General features: G+C 43.3%; 1 protein-coding gene across 1 annotated transcript; it reads right to left on the bottom strand.

The window, feature by feature from the left end:
- Window positions 1–1,551: 1,551 nt before the first annotated feature.
- notum1a (notum, palmitoleoyl-protein carboxylesterase a) lies at window positions 1,552–14,507 on the bottom strand. The gene is made up of 11 exons (XM_023798391.2): window positions 13,824–14,507; window positions 10,569–10,621; window positions 8,989–9,084; window positions 7,997–8,057; window positions 7,135–7,193; window positions 6,866–6,968; window positions 6,255–6,446; window positions 5,911–6,008; window positions 5,460–5,607; window positions 4,036–4,083; window positions 1,552–3,648 (listed from the first exon to the last, which is right to left on the bottom strand). The coding sequence occupies exons 1-11, from the start codon at window positions 14,174–14,176 to the stop codon at window positions 3,342–3,344; spliced, it is 1,518 nt and encodes a 505-aa protein (XP_023654159.2). The 5' UTR covers window positions 14,177–14,507; the 3' UTR covers window positions 1,552–3,341.
- Between the last annotated feature and the right edge of the window lie 615 nt (window positions 14,508–15,122).

The following is a 15,122-nucleotide window of genomic DNA, read 5'->3' as shown; positions in this document are numbered from 1 at the left end:
TGTGCAAAATTGGCTCTAAATACATACATTTTTGCTGGTGGATGAGTTTCATTGAGAATTGCATTGAACGCATTTTCTGTCACAGCAATGAAAACAGACCCACAGTTTAGGTCACCTAGACCACTGCTGTGTTGACTGTGTGATGAGTTTTAAGAAAGTTGACAATGAAATGCTTCTCAGCTTCGATGGGCACGATTCAGCTGCCTTCTTATACTTGCAGTAGCACATCTACTCGGCTAGCGATTGTAAACAGCCAAAGAACGCTAACCTGGTTTACTGCCGCTGGGATGTCGGGAATGTCACAGCGTGACAACTGGGTGATGAGGTGTAGCATTATCAGCAGAAGATGGGCATGATGAGGGATGGGGGAGGATTCAGAAGAAGCTCAGCCATTGGCCAGATTGCCCTGACTGTGAGTTTACTGAAAGTTTTACAACATGTTCACAGTTAATGTAGGCACGTTATTAGTTGACTGAATAACTAATGTATCTGTTACATTTTTACAAAATTGTGCGTACCTAAATTGATTAGCACAACACCATAGAATAAAGTTGCTGTGGATAATACAATGATTTTATTTCAAAAACTCACTCAGCCCATTTTGCGTTGGTTTTGAGATGAGACCACCAACGACGTTAAGTCAGGCTTTCTCATCATATGTTACAGTACTGGGAACTAAAATTCACTCTGTCCTCATGTAATCCAACAAAGAACTTTCATTAAGTTTTCCAAAAGTAGCAAAGTCCACAGAAAACCGGTCCCCATAAGGGAAAAAAAATGGATATTTATCACGTTATGGGGAGAGTACTGACCTGAAGCACCCTTTTTGCTCAATGTGTTTTCGTGATAATTACATTTCTGTAATGTAATATCATGTTATTTTTTTTTGTATCTGCTGACAAATATCTCTCTACGCTGAAATCACTTTCTGGAAACTCACATTTTCAGCCACCATCCTGAAGCCAGAATTCCTCTCTGCGTGGAGGTAGAAGGTATGTGACCATCACCCACATGCCCAAGTGTCCGTACTGGATGCAACGAATGGCTAGAAATTTCTCCTGAGGAGAAATGCCAAGGTTCAATTAGGCTAAAATACACTTACACAGATGTAAGAGCTGTGTAAGTGTAGATGGGCTCTGTATGAGAACTTCTGGCCAAATCCAGAAGAGAAATCCAGAACTAGCACTGTTACACACGAATATATACTGTACTGCACTTTCATTTTTGCTTTCCATTATTTTGGAAATGACTAATATATACAAAATCACAAAGATCAGTAAAGCATCCTGCAGCGTTTCTCGTTCATCCCTGCAATGTACACTATAGCTCATCCTACAGAGGTAACGATGTTATCAGTTATCAGTGTTTGGTAGAATGAGTTTGTTTCGAGACGCACATGAAGCGTTTTGATGGTTTTCGTGCATTTTGGAGGTGAGATTAACTGCTGGGCCAAGCTGTATGTTGGCAATGCAAACTGCGTGAAGTATTTTGCAAAAGTGACTTCAGTACAGAGAAACGCTTATTAGCGATTGTAGAAAACTGTAAGTCATGGTGGATTTTAATGGCAGTCTCTGAAAAAAATGGATTCTTTAGCTACAAAAAACATGCAATTACAAAATATTTACAATTTTCAAAGAATCACTTCTCTGTTTAAACACAATTCATATAAATATGATTTACATAATGTAATAAATATGTAAATTTACCAAAGAAGCTGTTTCTTTTTTGTTTAAAAATATGTTACAGAACATAGTTAGTAATAATTATTATCTCCTTGCTTATAGTGATGTATAAATCCATTGAGTTAATTATTCCACTCCATATTAACCAGCTTTCATTATATTAAAAATGATTTTCTATTTAACATATTGAAACAGTCATGTCTCCATTTATTTGGTCTGCATAAAAGAGGTCTTCAGACAAACATACCTTATACAGCTTCTAACAGAGGATTCTGAATTTATCTTAAGGAGATCAACCCTTCAAGAACAGGCAGTGACACATTACACTGTATGAGTTTCCATGGGAACTGTGATCCAGAATACTGTGTATTTAACCTATGCACAAACAAACCCTGCTTCTCTTTGATGGAGAGCAGACTGCCTTACAGCTCTCCTGCCCTCAACAGGCACATCTGGCAACTTTTTTCATGAGTTTTGGTTTTGGACCAGAACCAGCTGAAGAGAAACAGGATATGTCGGGGGGTGGGGGGGGGGGTTGGTCTCACAGAATCCTCACTCTGATTTAGAACCACATTCACAGAAAGTACCACATTTTATCATATGAAAAGACCATTTCTGATTGCAGATCTGAGACTGGCTCTGATTCAATAGTATTCCGCACTGCCAGTCTGTGAGTACCCAGCAGGGGGCAGCATTATATAGTACTTTAAAGGACAAGCTCACAACAAGAGATGCATTAAAATTTAAGACGTGACCAGTGTGGGTTTTGCAGCAGCAGACAGCAGTATTTTTTCATGGGGACAAATGGATAATGAAGACTGACAACGCATGTCCATAATAACTTCTAAAGAGTATGAGAGTTTAGCAGGCTAAAGAAGAGAATTCCTCCAGACAACATGACGTGCCATGATTAAATCCGCAAGTTTCATCATGGTTCTTCCAAGTGCTCCCAGAATCCACCGCTGCATATGTCTCCCTGGTCTGGCAGGGCTGTGAACCACCGACCGAGGCTGGGGACGGTGTTCTCTTCAGGTCGCTCCACAGTCAAGCAGACCAGCCATCTTTGTTCCCACCTTCACTTGACTGAAGGAGGTCAGCTCATCTGAAGCAGAAGCGTGTCAGTATACTCAGCGTGGCAAAGCCATGGAAAGAGCAGACTCTCTGGATACAGAAGGACCGCAACATGGTACTTTGCACACATACATTACACACGTTTTTTGCTAGAAAGACGACACATTAATGTCCTTTTCATATTGTCCTTTAAAATGACAGTATAAACAATGAAAATTGCAAAACTAAAATAATAATAATAATAAAAAACATAATGTATCCTTAAAACTGGATTATATTTGGAATACCTTCCTTTTACAACCAAAAGATTTAAATAAAAGGTAGCTAAGGATTGTGCCATGTTGTCATGGTGACTGATAGCCCCTTGTTGTCACGGTTTCTGACTGAATGATTCTAGGGTCGCAATGGAAACGCTCCAGCGTAGAGGTGAGAGACGTAGGGCAGGGTGGAGGTCCAGGTTGGCTCGTGAGTGTAAGGATCCAGATTATTCCTGCCTCGTGAATAGAGGACAGCTGGGGCTGTCAAAGGTACGTGCGTGCTGAGCTCTGAAGGTACGTGTCAACAGTGGGCCGGGGGGGCGGAGTTTGTTTAGCTGCCAGAACTGAGCATGCCCAGTAGCTTGCCGGGGTCCATGCCCTGCTGCTGAGCCATCTTTTGTACGTCGAAGCCCATGTGCATCAGGAACTGGACCACGTTCATCTCCTGGCCCGTGAACTGGTCCCGGACAGTGGGGCAGGTGGGGTTGCAGTGGGGCCAGGGGCAGCTGTCGATCAGGTGCACGGGGCAGCCCTTGGGCGCCGTCTTGTTGTTCCTGCTGTTGTCGTTGAGACTGCGGTCCCAGCAGTGCAGAGCTCTGGGCAGAGAGGTGCCTTTGACCTGGATGTCCATCCAGTAGCTGTGCAGGACACAGGAGGACCTCGTCAGGCGCGGGACATTTCACAGGTAGTGCTTTAAGGCCAATTCATACTTTCGGTTGCTCATGTTATCAGGGGTTGGCTGCGGACGGTGCGCATGGAGCCCAGATTTTTTTTTTGTATAGCAGTGACCTTGCAAATCTGTACACGTTGACTGCATATGAGCAATATAATTGACTAGGTACTAGGTGGCAGCACCGACTTTCACAGTGCAGAGGTCAACCGAGACAGAGCAGCATCCGCAGCCAACTGCAGTATGAACACGAGCTGCCGCACGCATGCCCGTCCGCAGCCCCAAAATGCACACAGAGAAGTGATGCATGAACAGGCTTGTAATGCACCAAGGAGGAGCTATCGATGTTTCTCACCTTCTAGTGATGACTTCGTGTGACAGACAGGCTGGCGCAAACATGGCCCTGGGGGACATAAAGTATGACACCATTGGATACAAATGGAAGAAGATAATCCCGTATTTTACCAAATATCTTTTGTTTGTGTGTGATGCATGCAGTCGTTCCTGGATACTCTTGTCAACCCAAATTTCCAGGAAACGCTGCACCTCTGCCATAGACCAAAGTGGGAATTTGCTGCAATGTTTGTTAAATGTTTGTCAGAACTGAATCTGTAAAGCCTACCCTATCTGTAAAGCCTACCTTATCTGTAAAGCCTACCCTATCTGTAAAGTCTACCCGATCTGCAAAGCCTACCCGATCTGCAAAGCCTACCCTATCTGTAAAGCCTACCCGATCTGTAAAGCCTACCCGATCTGTAAAGCCTACCCTATTCGTTACTTCCAGGTCCAAGCATGCTCGGGCACGGTTAGCGATCACGCTGGATGTGTACCATGCCCAAGACCCACTGAACCGTGTCTCTTCGACGGGGTGGGGCAAAGGACGATGGTAAAATTCCTGTCCTGTTCTAGAAATAGCAACTTGTATCTAGAAATAGCAATCTGTACATTATGTTCATATCTATCGGCAATTCCTGATCAGTTAATAGCAACCTGTATATATTGTTCATCTATTAGTAAATTTCTGATTATATTCACTAGCAATCTGTATATTATGCTCACAGTATATCCATCTGTAAATATTCCCCTTACTTTCTCCCTGCACATATCCCATTTAAGTGCACTTATAGCTTCTACCTTATCCTGCACTTACTGCTTATTGCACTCCTGGTTAGACCTAAACTGCATTTCGTTGCCTTGTACTTGTACATGTGTAATGACAATAAAGTTGAATCTAATCTAATCTAATCTAAAGAGCGATTACACTAGTCAAACGAACTAGACTTAGGGGGTCAAACATGCTTGGGCACCGTCCGGATCCACTAGTGTCAGCACAGCCTTAGACCACCTCTGAGCTATGGGCCTGGTGAGAGAGGCAGCCTTAGACCACCTCTGAGCTATGGGCCTGGTGAGAGAGGCAGCCTTAGACCACCTCTGAGCTATGGGCCTGGTGAGAGAGGCAGCCTTAGACCACCTCTGAGCTATGGGCCTGGTGAGGGAGGCAGCCTTAGACCACCTCTGAGCTATGGGCCTGGTGAGAGAGGCAGCCTTAGACCACCTCTGAGCTATGGGCCTGGTGAGAGAGGCAGCCTTAGACCACCTCTGAGCTATGGGCCTGGTGAGAGAGGCAGCCTTAGACCACCTCTGAGCTATGGGCCTGGTGAGAGAGGCAGCCTTAGACCACCTCTGAGCTATGGGCCTGGTGAGAGAGGCAGCCTTAGACCACCTCTGAGCTATGGGCCTGGTGAGAGAGGCAGGGCTGAGACGCCCCAGGGCGCTTACGGGACGTCCTTCAGCGTGTTACGCAGCTCGCTGCCCAAGTTCTGGATGTAGCGCCACTGGCCCTCCTGCAGTGGCTGCCCCGTCAGGTGGATGTTGTCCACGGTGAGCTGAGCCTCGTCAAACAGCCACTGCACCACAAACACGGGACCTGGGGGGGGGCATGCACAAAGTGAGGAAGACTTCATACAAAGTGAGGAAGATGTGGATAGTGAATGTACACAGAACCAAAAAATAATGGCATATATGTTGAACTGGTGACAAATATAAATGTGAAAACTTAAATACAGCTTGTAATAGCATCACTAATAATGATGATATTAATAGTGATATAAATAGTGTTTGGAAAGATTCACTCACACAGGCACCGATACACTCTGTCAGTCAGCAGCTACGCACCCACCATAGAGTGCATTAACTCCATTATGCCCTTTCCCCGGACGGCAGGACTCACTCTTTATGGTTGGATAGACTCTGTAACCGAAGAAGCAGTTCCACTCCTCTCCCAGGTGGGCCTGTTTGCAGCGATCGGGGACCACCCCATTCCAGTACCTGTAGTTTGGGTCGGGGGTCAAAGGTTAGAGGTCACACGCCATACTCTGAAGAACACCCACAACAGTGCTCAATGATCCATTTATATACAAGTCTGATGACATGTTCAAATGAATAAAAAACATTACATATGCCACCAAACAAACACGAAAATGCGAATGGCAAATCCCTCCAGAGATAAAATGCTTCCTCCCTTGGTTAGACCATGTGACCGATCACATGACCCTCGAGGGGGCTGGCTCTTACTTGATGCCTCTTTTGATGGCGTCAGTGGGGGCACAGCTGATGGTGTCCAGGCAGTCGGTGCAGCGATACTGCTTGTTATCCAGGAACCAGCCCGAGTCGGACAGGCCCCTGACCTGGATCCCAGTATGGCCCAGTTCCTCCAGCAGTTCTGCCACCCGGTCCACGTTGAGCAGGACTCCTGTCCCCCCGGCGCTGCCCCGAAGGAGGACGATGCGTGAATCGCCCCGGTAACAGAAACGTTCCCAAAGCCATGCAGTAACACCCTGAATTCCTAACCAACCCCTTCTTACTGTAATCAATGACCCTCCACCCAAAGCTCTAAAGACAGATCAAAGTCAATTAAATTTGAAAGTACTGGCATCAGCAAAACAAAATATATGAAAAATGTGCAAAAAAGACCAGTTCCCTGGCATTTTCCCAGAGCTTGGAAATCCCCCCCCCCCCACCCCAGGAAATTTATCGTAGGGGACCCTAAAGTCTAGGGCCGATTTTTAATCCCAGTCCAGCCCTGGACATCCCTATAGCATCAGCTTTTTCTGTCCTCACCAGCAATCGCAGAGCCTGCAGACACACATGTGCACAGACAGACAGACGCGCAGACCTCAGCTCACCTGCTTCCAGCTAGCAGCAGGACCTTGGCGTTCCCCAGACCCTTACCCAGCAGCTCCTTCACCACCTCCTTCACGATCAGAGACCCCATGAAGGCGTAGCCGCCTGCACACAGCGGCAGAAAGCGTGAAAATATAGAAACACTCTGGAAATTACACACGTATATCATGCGGGAGAGATTATTATTTATGGACCGGAGATGCATTAGTGCTGCGACAGAGTGTGAACTGCAGGGGTGCAGCATGCGTCAGCTCAGGAAGTGTCCGCTTACTTTGGTCTGTCCTGGCGGCGGCTCCACTCCACGCATCGCTGGAGCAGTAGGGGATGAAGCTGGAACGACAGCATCCGCACGGTGACTCCCCTCGTCACGATCCTACACAAGCCCCGCCCCCTGTTTCCATAACAATGCAGCCCCCCCCCCCAGGCTTCATCACACCACATCGTGGGGCTGTTGTCCATGACCCACCACCTTTTTCCTGGGACCCCCCCCACACTCTAGGGATGTGCATCTCCATCTCTGAGGCTGGTGTGACACACATCTCGATGCATTGCCAACAACTCGATACATTAAAGATACATTTGAAGCGACTGCTACTGCGATATGATAAGATTCACCCCAATTGCAATACAGTGTGATTCCATATGATTTAATTTGACACAATTGAATTCAACGCTAAACGACGTGATGCAAAAGAATGTGATGTTATGCAATCTCAATGATGTTTGATAGCAGTGGAGAACTCAAAATGAGACAGTATGCTTGACTAACAGTTTAGAGAGGGGGGGAGAATATAAAATGATTGGTCAAAAATTGTTGGTATTTTAGCCCTGCGATTGGTTGGCGCCCCATCCTGGGTTATTCCCTGCCTTGTGCACCGAGCCTCCAGGATAAGCTCCAGACTACCCCGCGGCAATGAATAGGACAAGTGGGTACGGAAAATGTATGGGTAGAAGTCGGATTTTACCGATGCAAAGATGTTAGATGTTAATTGTATCCGATGCACAGTTTTTTATCAGGGCAATCACATCGTAGACTTTTACGCCCCTATCAGAGTCACACACAGTCACAGCTAGAAACTAGTGACAAACAGACGCAGAAACAGACACATTCAGCACAGGGTAATATCACCTACACCATATTGGCGTTCCACCAGTGGGGGTTTTCTTCAGGCAACGGCGACAGTATTCCAGTCCCTGGAGAAGACAGAGACACAAAGGAATGTCATTCCTAAACCTACAACACACACACCATAGCCAGTGCTTAAAAATAACACCATTTCACATTCTTTTAGCCACTTGTAGCTTTTCATAACAACACAAGGTTATCAGTCTTATTAAAGAAGCCAGAGTCAGCCCTCCATGTCCACAAGGTCCGCATCCGCGGATTCAACCCAACGTGAATCGAAAGAAAATTCCTGAAGGTTGCAAAAATCGAACCTTAAATTTGTAGTGTGCCAAGCAGTATGCTGAATCCACAAGAATGAAGTGATGTGTAGGCAGGCCCTGCTGTAGGCTGCGTCTGTACTGTACAGACTGTTTTTACTTGTCATTATTCCCTAAACAATACAGAATAACAACTGTTTACATGCCATTTATATTGTACTAGGCTTGTAGGCATTACAAGTAATCTATAGATGATCTAAAGCCGTGTTTCCCAGTCCGGTCCACGTTTTTGCTCCCTCCCAGCTTACTGCCAGACAGTCCACATTTTATATGATACAAAATGTGGACTGGCTGGGGGTCCCCAAGGACCAGATTGGGAAAAACTGATTCCAAGTATACGGGAGGATGTGTGTAGGTTATATGCAAATAGTACCGCATTTGAATGTCTGGGATTTCGGTATCCGCAGGGGGTCCTAGAACCAATCACCCGCAGATACTGAGGGACAGAGGTATTAGTGAGAGGAGCTTGAGCAGTTAAAGAAATCCAAGCTTGAAATGCATGTTTTAAGCTATTAACCCAGTGGGTGACCTGGCCTGGCCTCAGACACCCAGCCTTCTAAACCTCTTTGCTTGATTTGCCAATAACACCCGTGTGCTGTGTTAATACCAGCAGCATGCTGAGTCCACTGGCACATTTCAGCCACGCCCATGGCACCGACTGTGCCGCACTACACCCTCTCACCTGTCTTGCTGAGCGGCCATTTTGTTGAACTCATGAGCCTCCTCATTGTCTCGAACCTGGTGTCACAGTTCACTCTGTTAAAGCAGTACCATCCACCTGGTGTGAACGGACACATTGTTATGCACAAGGACATGTCAACACGCTCCCGAAATTAACTCTTCAAGAGGACGTATTAATTTTTGTTAATGTCCTAGCGTCTGTAACAACATATTATGTAATAACTCGACAAAATGCAACAAATTATCATAATGCAGTGTTTTTCAACCTTGGGGTCGCGACCCCATGTGGCGTCGCCTGGAATTCAAATGGGGTCCCCTGAAATGTCTAGTAATTGATAAAAACAAAAATACTGATAAAAATATATATAAGAAGTAACTAATTATTATTCTTTTAAAAATTATGATTAAAACACCACATACAATTAGAGGTGGGCGATACATCGATTTTATCGATTAATTCGAATTTACAGTTCAGGACGATGTGTTTTTATGAAAATCGATTTTATTACGTATTTTACACGTGAGCGCCAAAAGCGGAACTAATGCGACGCACCGTTCTTCACGGGTAAATTAGCGCGGCGCACCCAAACACTGTAGCAGATTCACAAACAACATGGCAACGATAGGGGAAAAGCTGGAGCTTGTGCCCAAGAAAGGTGTTGCTACATCTGTAATATGAAATGGGTTCGGTTTTGTGCCGTCGGACACAGACCGAACAAGTCCTCGTTGCAAAGTGTGTTTAAATACTGTTGCAACCAAAGGAAGCAGCACGACAAATTTATTTCAGCACCTAAAGCAGAGGCACGCAGCGGAGTGGGAGAAGTGCAGCTCCCAGCGAAATAAAATTACCCGCAGCACCAGCACGACATCGAAAGTTAAGCAAGCAACCTTCCCTGACACGTTTTCGAACTGTGTGCCGTATGATAAGAATGGGGCACGATGGAAGGCGATAACAAACGCTGTCGCGATGTATACTGTAAAAGACATGGTGCCCATACATACTGTGGAAAAGCCGGGATTCACTGTATTCATCTGTATTCTTGGTAAATAACAATAAATTTAAATGTGTTCAAATAAAATGATCGCCATCACCCTCAGCCTTGTAAAGACAAAGCTCGCCTAACTGTACATGTGATCAGGGAAAATAAAATGTGATTTTGTGCACTAATCTGGCTACTCTGTATTTGCAACACGGTATAACAAACATGATTAAGAACTAATTCTAGGACAAAAATGTCTATGGGGTCGCCAGAAATTTGTGATGTCAAAATGAGGTCATAGGCCAAAAAAGGTTGGGAACCATGCACTGACATGTGATGTAATTACATAATGCAGTTACACATTGTGCAACATTGCATTGTTATATAATATAGTAATAACTAAAATGTAACAAATTTATAGACTACATTATAATTGTAATTGCAACATTTCCCTATTATCATCATCATCATCATTGTTATTACCATCATTCAATTTATTACATTCTGTCCAGTTATTACATAATGCAACATTATTACATAATGCGTAGTTACATTGTCACACACCAAATGTCTGTGGAAGTTCACAGTAACAAACACTGACCTTCTAGAAAGACCAGCCACCGTTTGCTTCCTTTGGATTCCTTCATGTAATACCTGCAGGACCCAAAAATGGACAAGTTTAAATCAAAAGCAAACCAGTAGCGGGATTAACACCACCTCCAAATGACCAGACTGGCATGTCATGTTCCTAATACAGAATATCAGCCTGCGCCAATATTAAATGCTCTCCTGTGCTGTTGCCTGTGAAGTACGTGTTTGTAAGGTTTCGTTCACACAACATTTACAAATTTATGTTTTCCTACATATCACATCAAATTCTGATTGAGTATGACTGACCAAGAATATATAGATAAACACTTGTAATAAATATCATAGTAACTGTGTGAGGTGTAAAAGTGGTGTTACTTTCTGTTCCCAGCAGACAGAAAATGGCTAAGAGATGAAGCTGGCTGAGGCTGAAACACATTTACCGCACATCCCATAATGAGGCAGGATGAAATACTAGCAATTCAGATTTCAGTTCACTACACTCACTGAAACAAATGTGATTATGTCACTGTAAAAAAAAAAAACTGGAGTTGATCCAGTTTAGAATAATCAGCATCCAGGTAAGAAGAACCAAATCTTATGTTACCCAAAACAAGCCAAGCGCTGCGTGGGACGACTGATACGACGTGTTCAGCATTTCTGGTTCTGGACACTTCCATTCAAATAAGAAGATGTGGAAAGTTCAGGTCCAAAAAGTACAAATCCCGACCAAGATTTTATTTCAACCAACCAGTTGAGCATAAAGTCACGGAGTACCCAGCTGATTGGTTGCAACAAAATCCTGGTCTGGATTTGTACTTCCTGGACTGGAAGTTTCTACCTCTGCAAATCAGTGTGTCTTACAGTGCATAGGGCTGGATGTGTACAGGATTAAAACGTGCAGTAAATACCTTACTCAGTGGTCAAACAGGAGTGTCCCTTCAGTCCTAAACTCACTGAGGCCACAAACTCTTCTACACACACACACACACAAGCAGTTATGCCACAGAAGGGGCTAAAACTGAACTATACTGTTACATTTTATAGGTTTACATTTCAGGAACAGATGGTGGGGTTGCAGTTGTACCCTAGAGATTTGCAATACGAGGCACACTATAGTTGCTGTGACAGTGTGTTTCTCAGTTACACCCTTTAGGTTCAAGCCGAAAGCGAATATTTAAGATGGACAGATATAACGTCAACTAACTTATACATCGATAATAACCCTTTCATAAAACCTTTCGCATCATTTTGATCCCGTTAAATACTTTATAATACAACCTGCCGCTGCCCAAAACGCACATTTTTAAACAAGTGCATATTACTTTGAAGCCCACAAGCAAACACCTGTGGGTTTATGAACAGTTTTTTTTGTTTTTTTTTTTACAGTTTCACAATTAGGTTAAAATGACTATTTCATCCTAAAGTGCCTCCAGATTTTCTTACCGTAACTACATTTCTTCGAAGCCCAGCGTGATTGAATCGGAGACCAATGACCAACAACTTCCCGGTATTTCAGTAACTGTGAATCATGTCAGCCGCCAGACGTGGGCCAGAGCTAATGGAAACGCTCTTGTAATATCTGTGATGCATTCAAGGTGATTACCCTTACTGGGAAATAAAACAAGCTGTAATCGGAGGCGAGGGGTGGCATTTATAGCAGACAGCTCTACTTCCAAAACAGCTGAAACAAACATCATCTTACGGCACCAAACGAGAAACACATTCATGAAGAATCAATGTTTTTCTGTTAGTGTTAACATGGTCTTTTTCTTCCCGCTCCTAAATAGGTGTCTGGCCTGCAGCCTGAGCTGAATTACATCATGACTGGGAGGAGACACCCGAGAACAGAATAAAGAACGCGTTACCACTATTGCCGGTAAATCTATATTTTGTTCCTTTCTGAAATAAAGTATTTTACATACTGTTTCACCTAGTTTTTTTCCCAACATCAAAACCAAAACAAAATCCATGCAGCATCCACTACAAACAAGGGAGTTTCTGAAGTAGGAACACAGACTGAATTTTGAGTAATAATTCATTTCACATTGGGCAAAAGCCTTTGACATCTCGACGGATGAGGAAACTGATGGGTCACAGAGTCCACAAGACCCCCCCTCAAGATCGCACTAGCGACGCCTGTATGAACTCTCACTGCACTTCCCATCGATGTACGTGCATTAACCTTTTGCGTGCACATCACTCTGGAAAGCGAACAAATCCATAGCGAGCTGTTAAATAATTAGTCCGAGGAGGTAAGTTTCGGATGCTTAGTCCCATGCGAGCGGTGAGTATCGACATTTCTCATCAAGATTTCTCATCAATAAAAGATTTTCACGCAGTTTAATGAGTCATCTGCTCGCGTTTTTAAATGAACCACGAGAATTTGCATCAGATAAATTAATACGAAAATTCTTCGACAAGCCAACCTTTGGCTTAATGGGCTTTAATTTAATCATTATTACACCGACTCTTGCAATTTTGTATTAAAACAGAAACGGTTTCATTTTGTTTATTTCAAGTCAGTTGCTGATATGCTTACCAGGGAAAGGAGCGTCAGTCTTCCTTTGCTAATTCTTACAAGTGAAAATTGAAAACTACCATTGTACCGGAAAGAAGAACACATCTCAAATTCGGAACCACTGCTCTGTCTTAGATGTTCACATGTAGAACATATTTTTATTGACGCTAAATGTAATTCCTGCCTATAATGATGCTCTATTCCTATAGCCGATTAAATTTACGGGACAGCTCAAAACACCTGTTATAATAGCCACAAAAAATAACTGATGCACCAAATAAGTTTCTGCGGGATTAGAGTGCACCAGTCATTAAGCCTAATATTAGAGTTATATAATGGCCTATGCATGAAAGTAAAGCGTGAAGATCATTTCATATCGTTTATGTTATTTTGCAATATTTGCTTTTTTTTCTGTGTTTTACACTCTAATTTCTCCAACTTCTTTGCGTCTTTGCGTTCTTTCCTATAAGATAAACTCGACTTGTAAATTCAGTTAAGGCTAGCATTTTAAATATATCTTGATTTGTGTAATAGTTAGACTAAATTGTAGGCTATTATATACCGCCGCAGATACTATATTGCACTAACCCCACCCCCGTTTTACGTTACAGTATTGCTTTTTTACTAGTTTGTGCAATAAATGTAATTCTATTGACGGTTTTGTTAACACGCTTTCTGTTTCACCGTACACCAGTGTAAAGTGAATTCACATTAAAATTTAATGAAACTGGAGCGATGGGTACGTACCCCGCCGGGCTTCCGTCGTTACATGTGACTGATGTATTCTCCAAGAAATGCAGCTTCATATCGTAGTCAAGATTCTGAGCGGAGCAGGGATACAGCGACTGCGCCAGGTTCTTCACTTGGGTCATGAAGTTGTCTATATTCTCCTCGACTGCGGTGAAATCCAAGGAGAAGCTCTCGGTGGTGTCCCCCCGGCCTCGATATGTAGGAGAAGGCTGTGCCCGACGTGGCTGGGGGTTACGGCCACCGCGGGATTTTCTGCCTTCAAGGGCTCCGGACTGTAGCAATGCCAATAATAGAACCGAATAAAACAGCTTCACCGTTCTCATTCTTTGACGTAGGCGATCACTGTTCATTTCTTCTTTTGCAGTTTTTTTCTTCTTTTTTTCCAACAGATTCCCCTGTTTGGTATTAGAAGCAAAACACACGCAAAAAGTAATAAAGTAGTGTAAAATGAATGGAGAAACACAAAAATATGTCGGTAACTTGAGACAATATCGGTAATTAGATAAAATCCGCAAAACAGTTGAAATAAAGTTCAAATAAATTAACTTTATTACAACACCTTGTACAAAAGTAAAAAAACAAAAATAACTTTCACAGTAGGTAAATTCAGTGTCTAAGTGCCATCTTTTTCATACATTCCCAGTGTTTTACTAGACCAGAACTGTCAATATTGCCATTGATTTTGTTCCCTATGTAGAGAATTAATAAGCTTCTCGCTATATGCTCTGGATTTTTATTCAAACGTTACCCTCTTTCCGATCCCTCCTGGACCAATCGTTGCAAAGGAACGTACTGCAGGGCGTGCTCTGCTAAGACAGCCCCCCTCCCCTTTAATTTATTAGGAAAGAGGCCCACGCGCTGGTTCTTTTGATCTCCGTCGTTTTATTTCATGTGGTGGTTTGACTTGGCTTCGGGCATCCATTTGTCATTCCACACTAATTTACAGTGAGAATAATTCTCTTGTGACGCACGCCCCTTTAAAGACTCAAATCAACAATAACAAAAATAGAGCAAACCAATAATTCACGCAAGACTCGTGCTGTCAACAAACGACGTTATTTTAGTTTTTTTAGGCTACCGCAAATGTAGTTATATAGCACAAATGATCCCTAAAATATATTTATATTTATCTGCTTATGCATATATGTAATGACATGAAGTAGAAGTATTATGATTACTCAAAATATCTGACAAAAGAATTGTAAGCAAAACAGGTGATTTTCGGTGGTTTGCAATTAGACACGGTTATTCTGCATGTCTGTTAAAGCTTGTTAAAGCTAAAACATGTTTTAAGGA

The sequence above is a fragment of the Paramormyrops kingsleyae genome, chromosome 22 (genome assembly GCF_048594095.1).
Source record: "Paramormyrops kingsleyae isolate MSU_618 chromosome 22, PKINGS_0.4, whole genome shotgun sequence".
NCBI classification, from domain to species: domain Eukaryota; kingdom Metazoa; phylum Chordata; class Actinopteri; order Osteoglossiformes; family Mormyridae; genus Paramormyrops; species Paramormyrops kingsleyae.
This window is presented reverse-complemented; position numbering and strand designations above follow the sequence as displayed.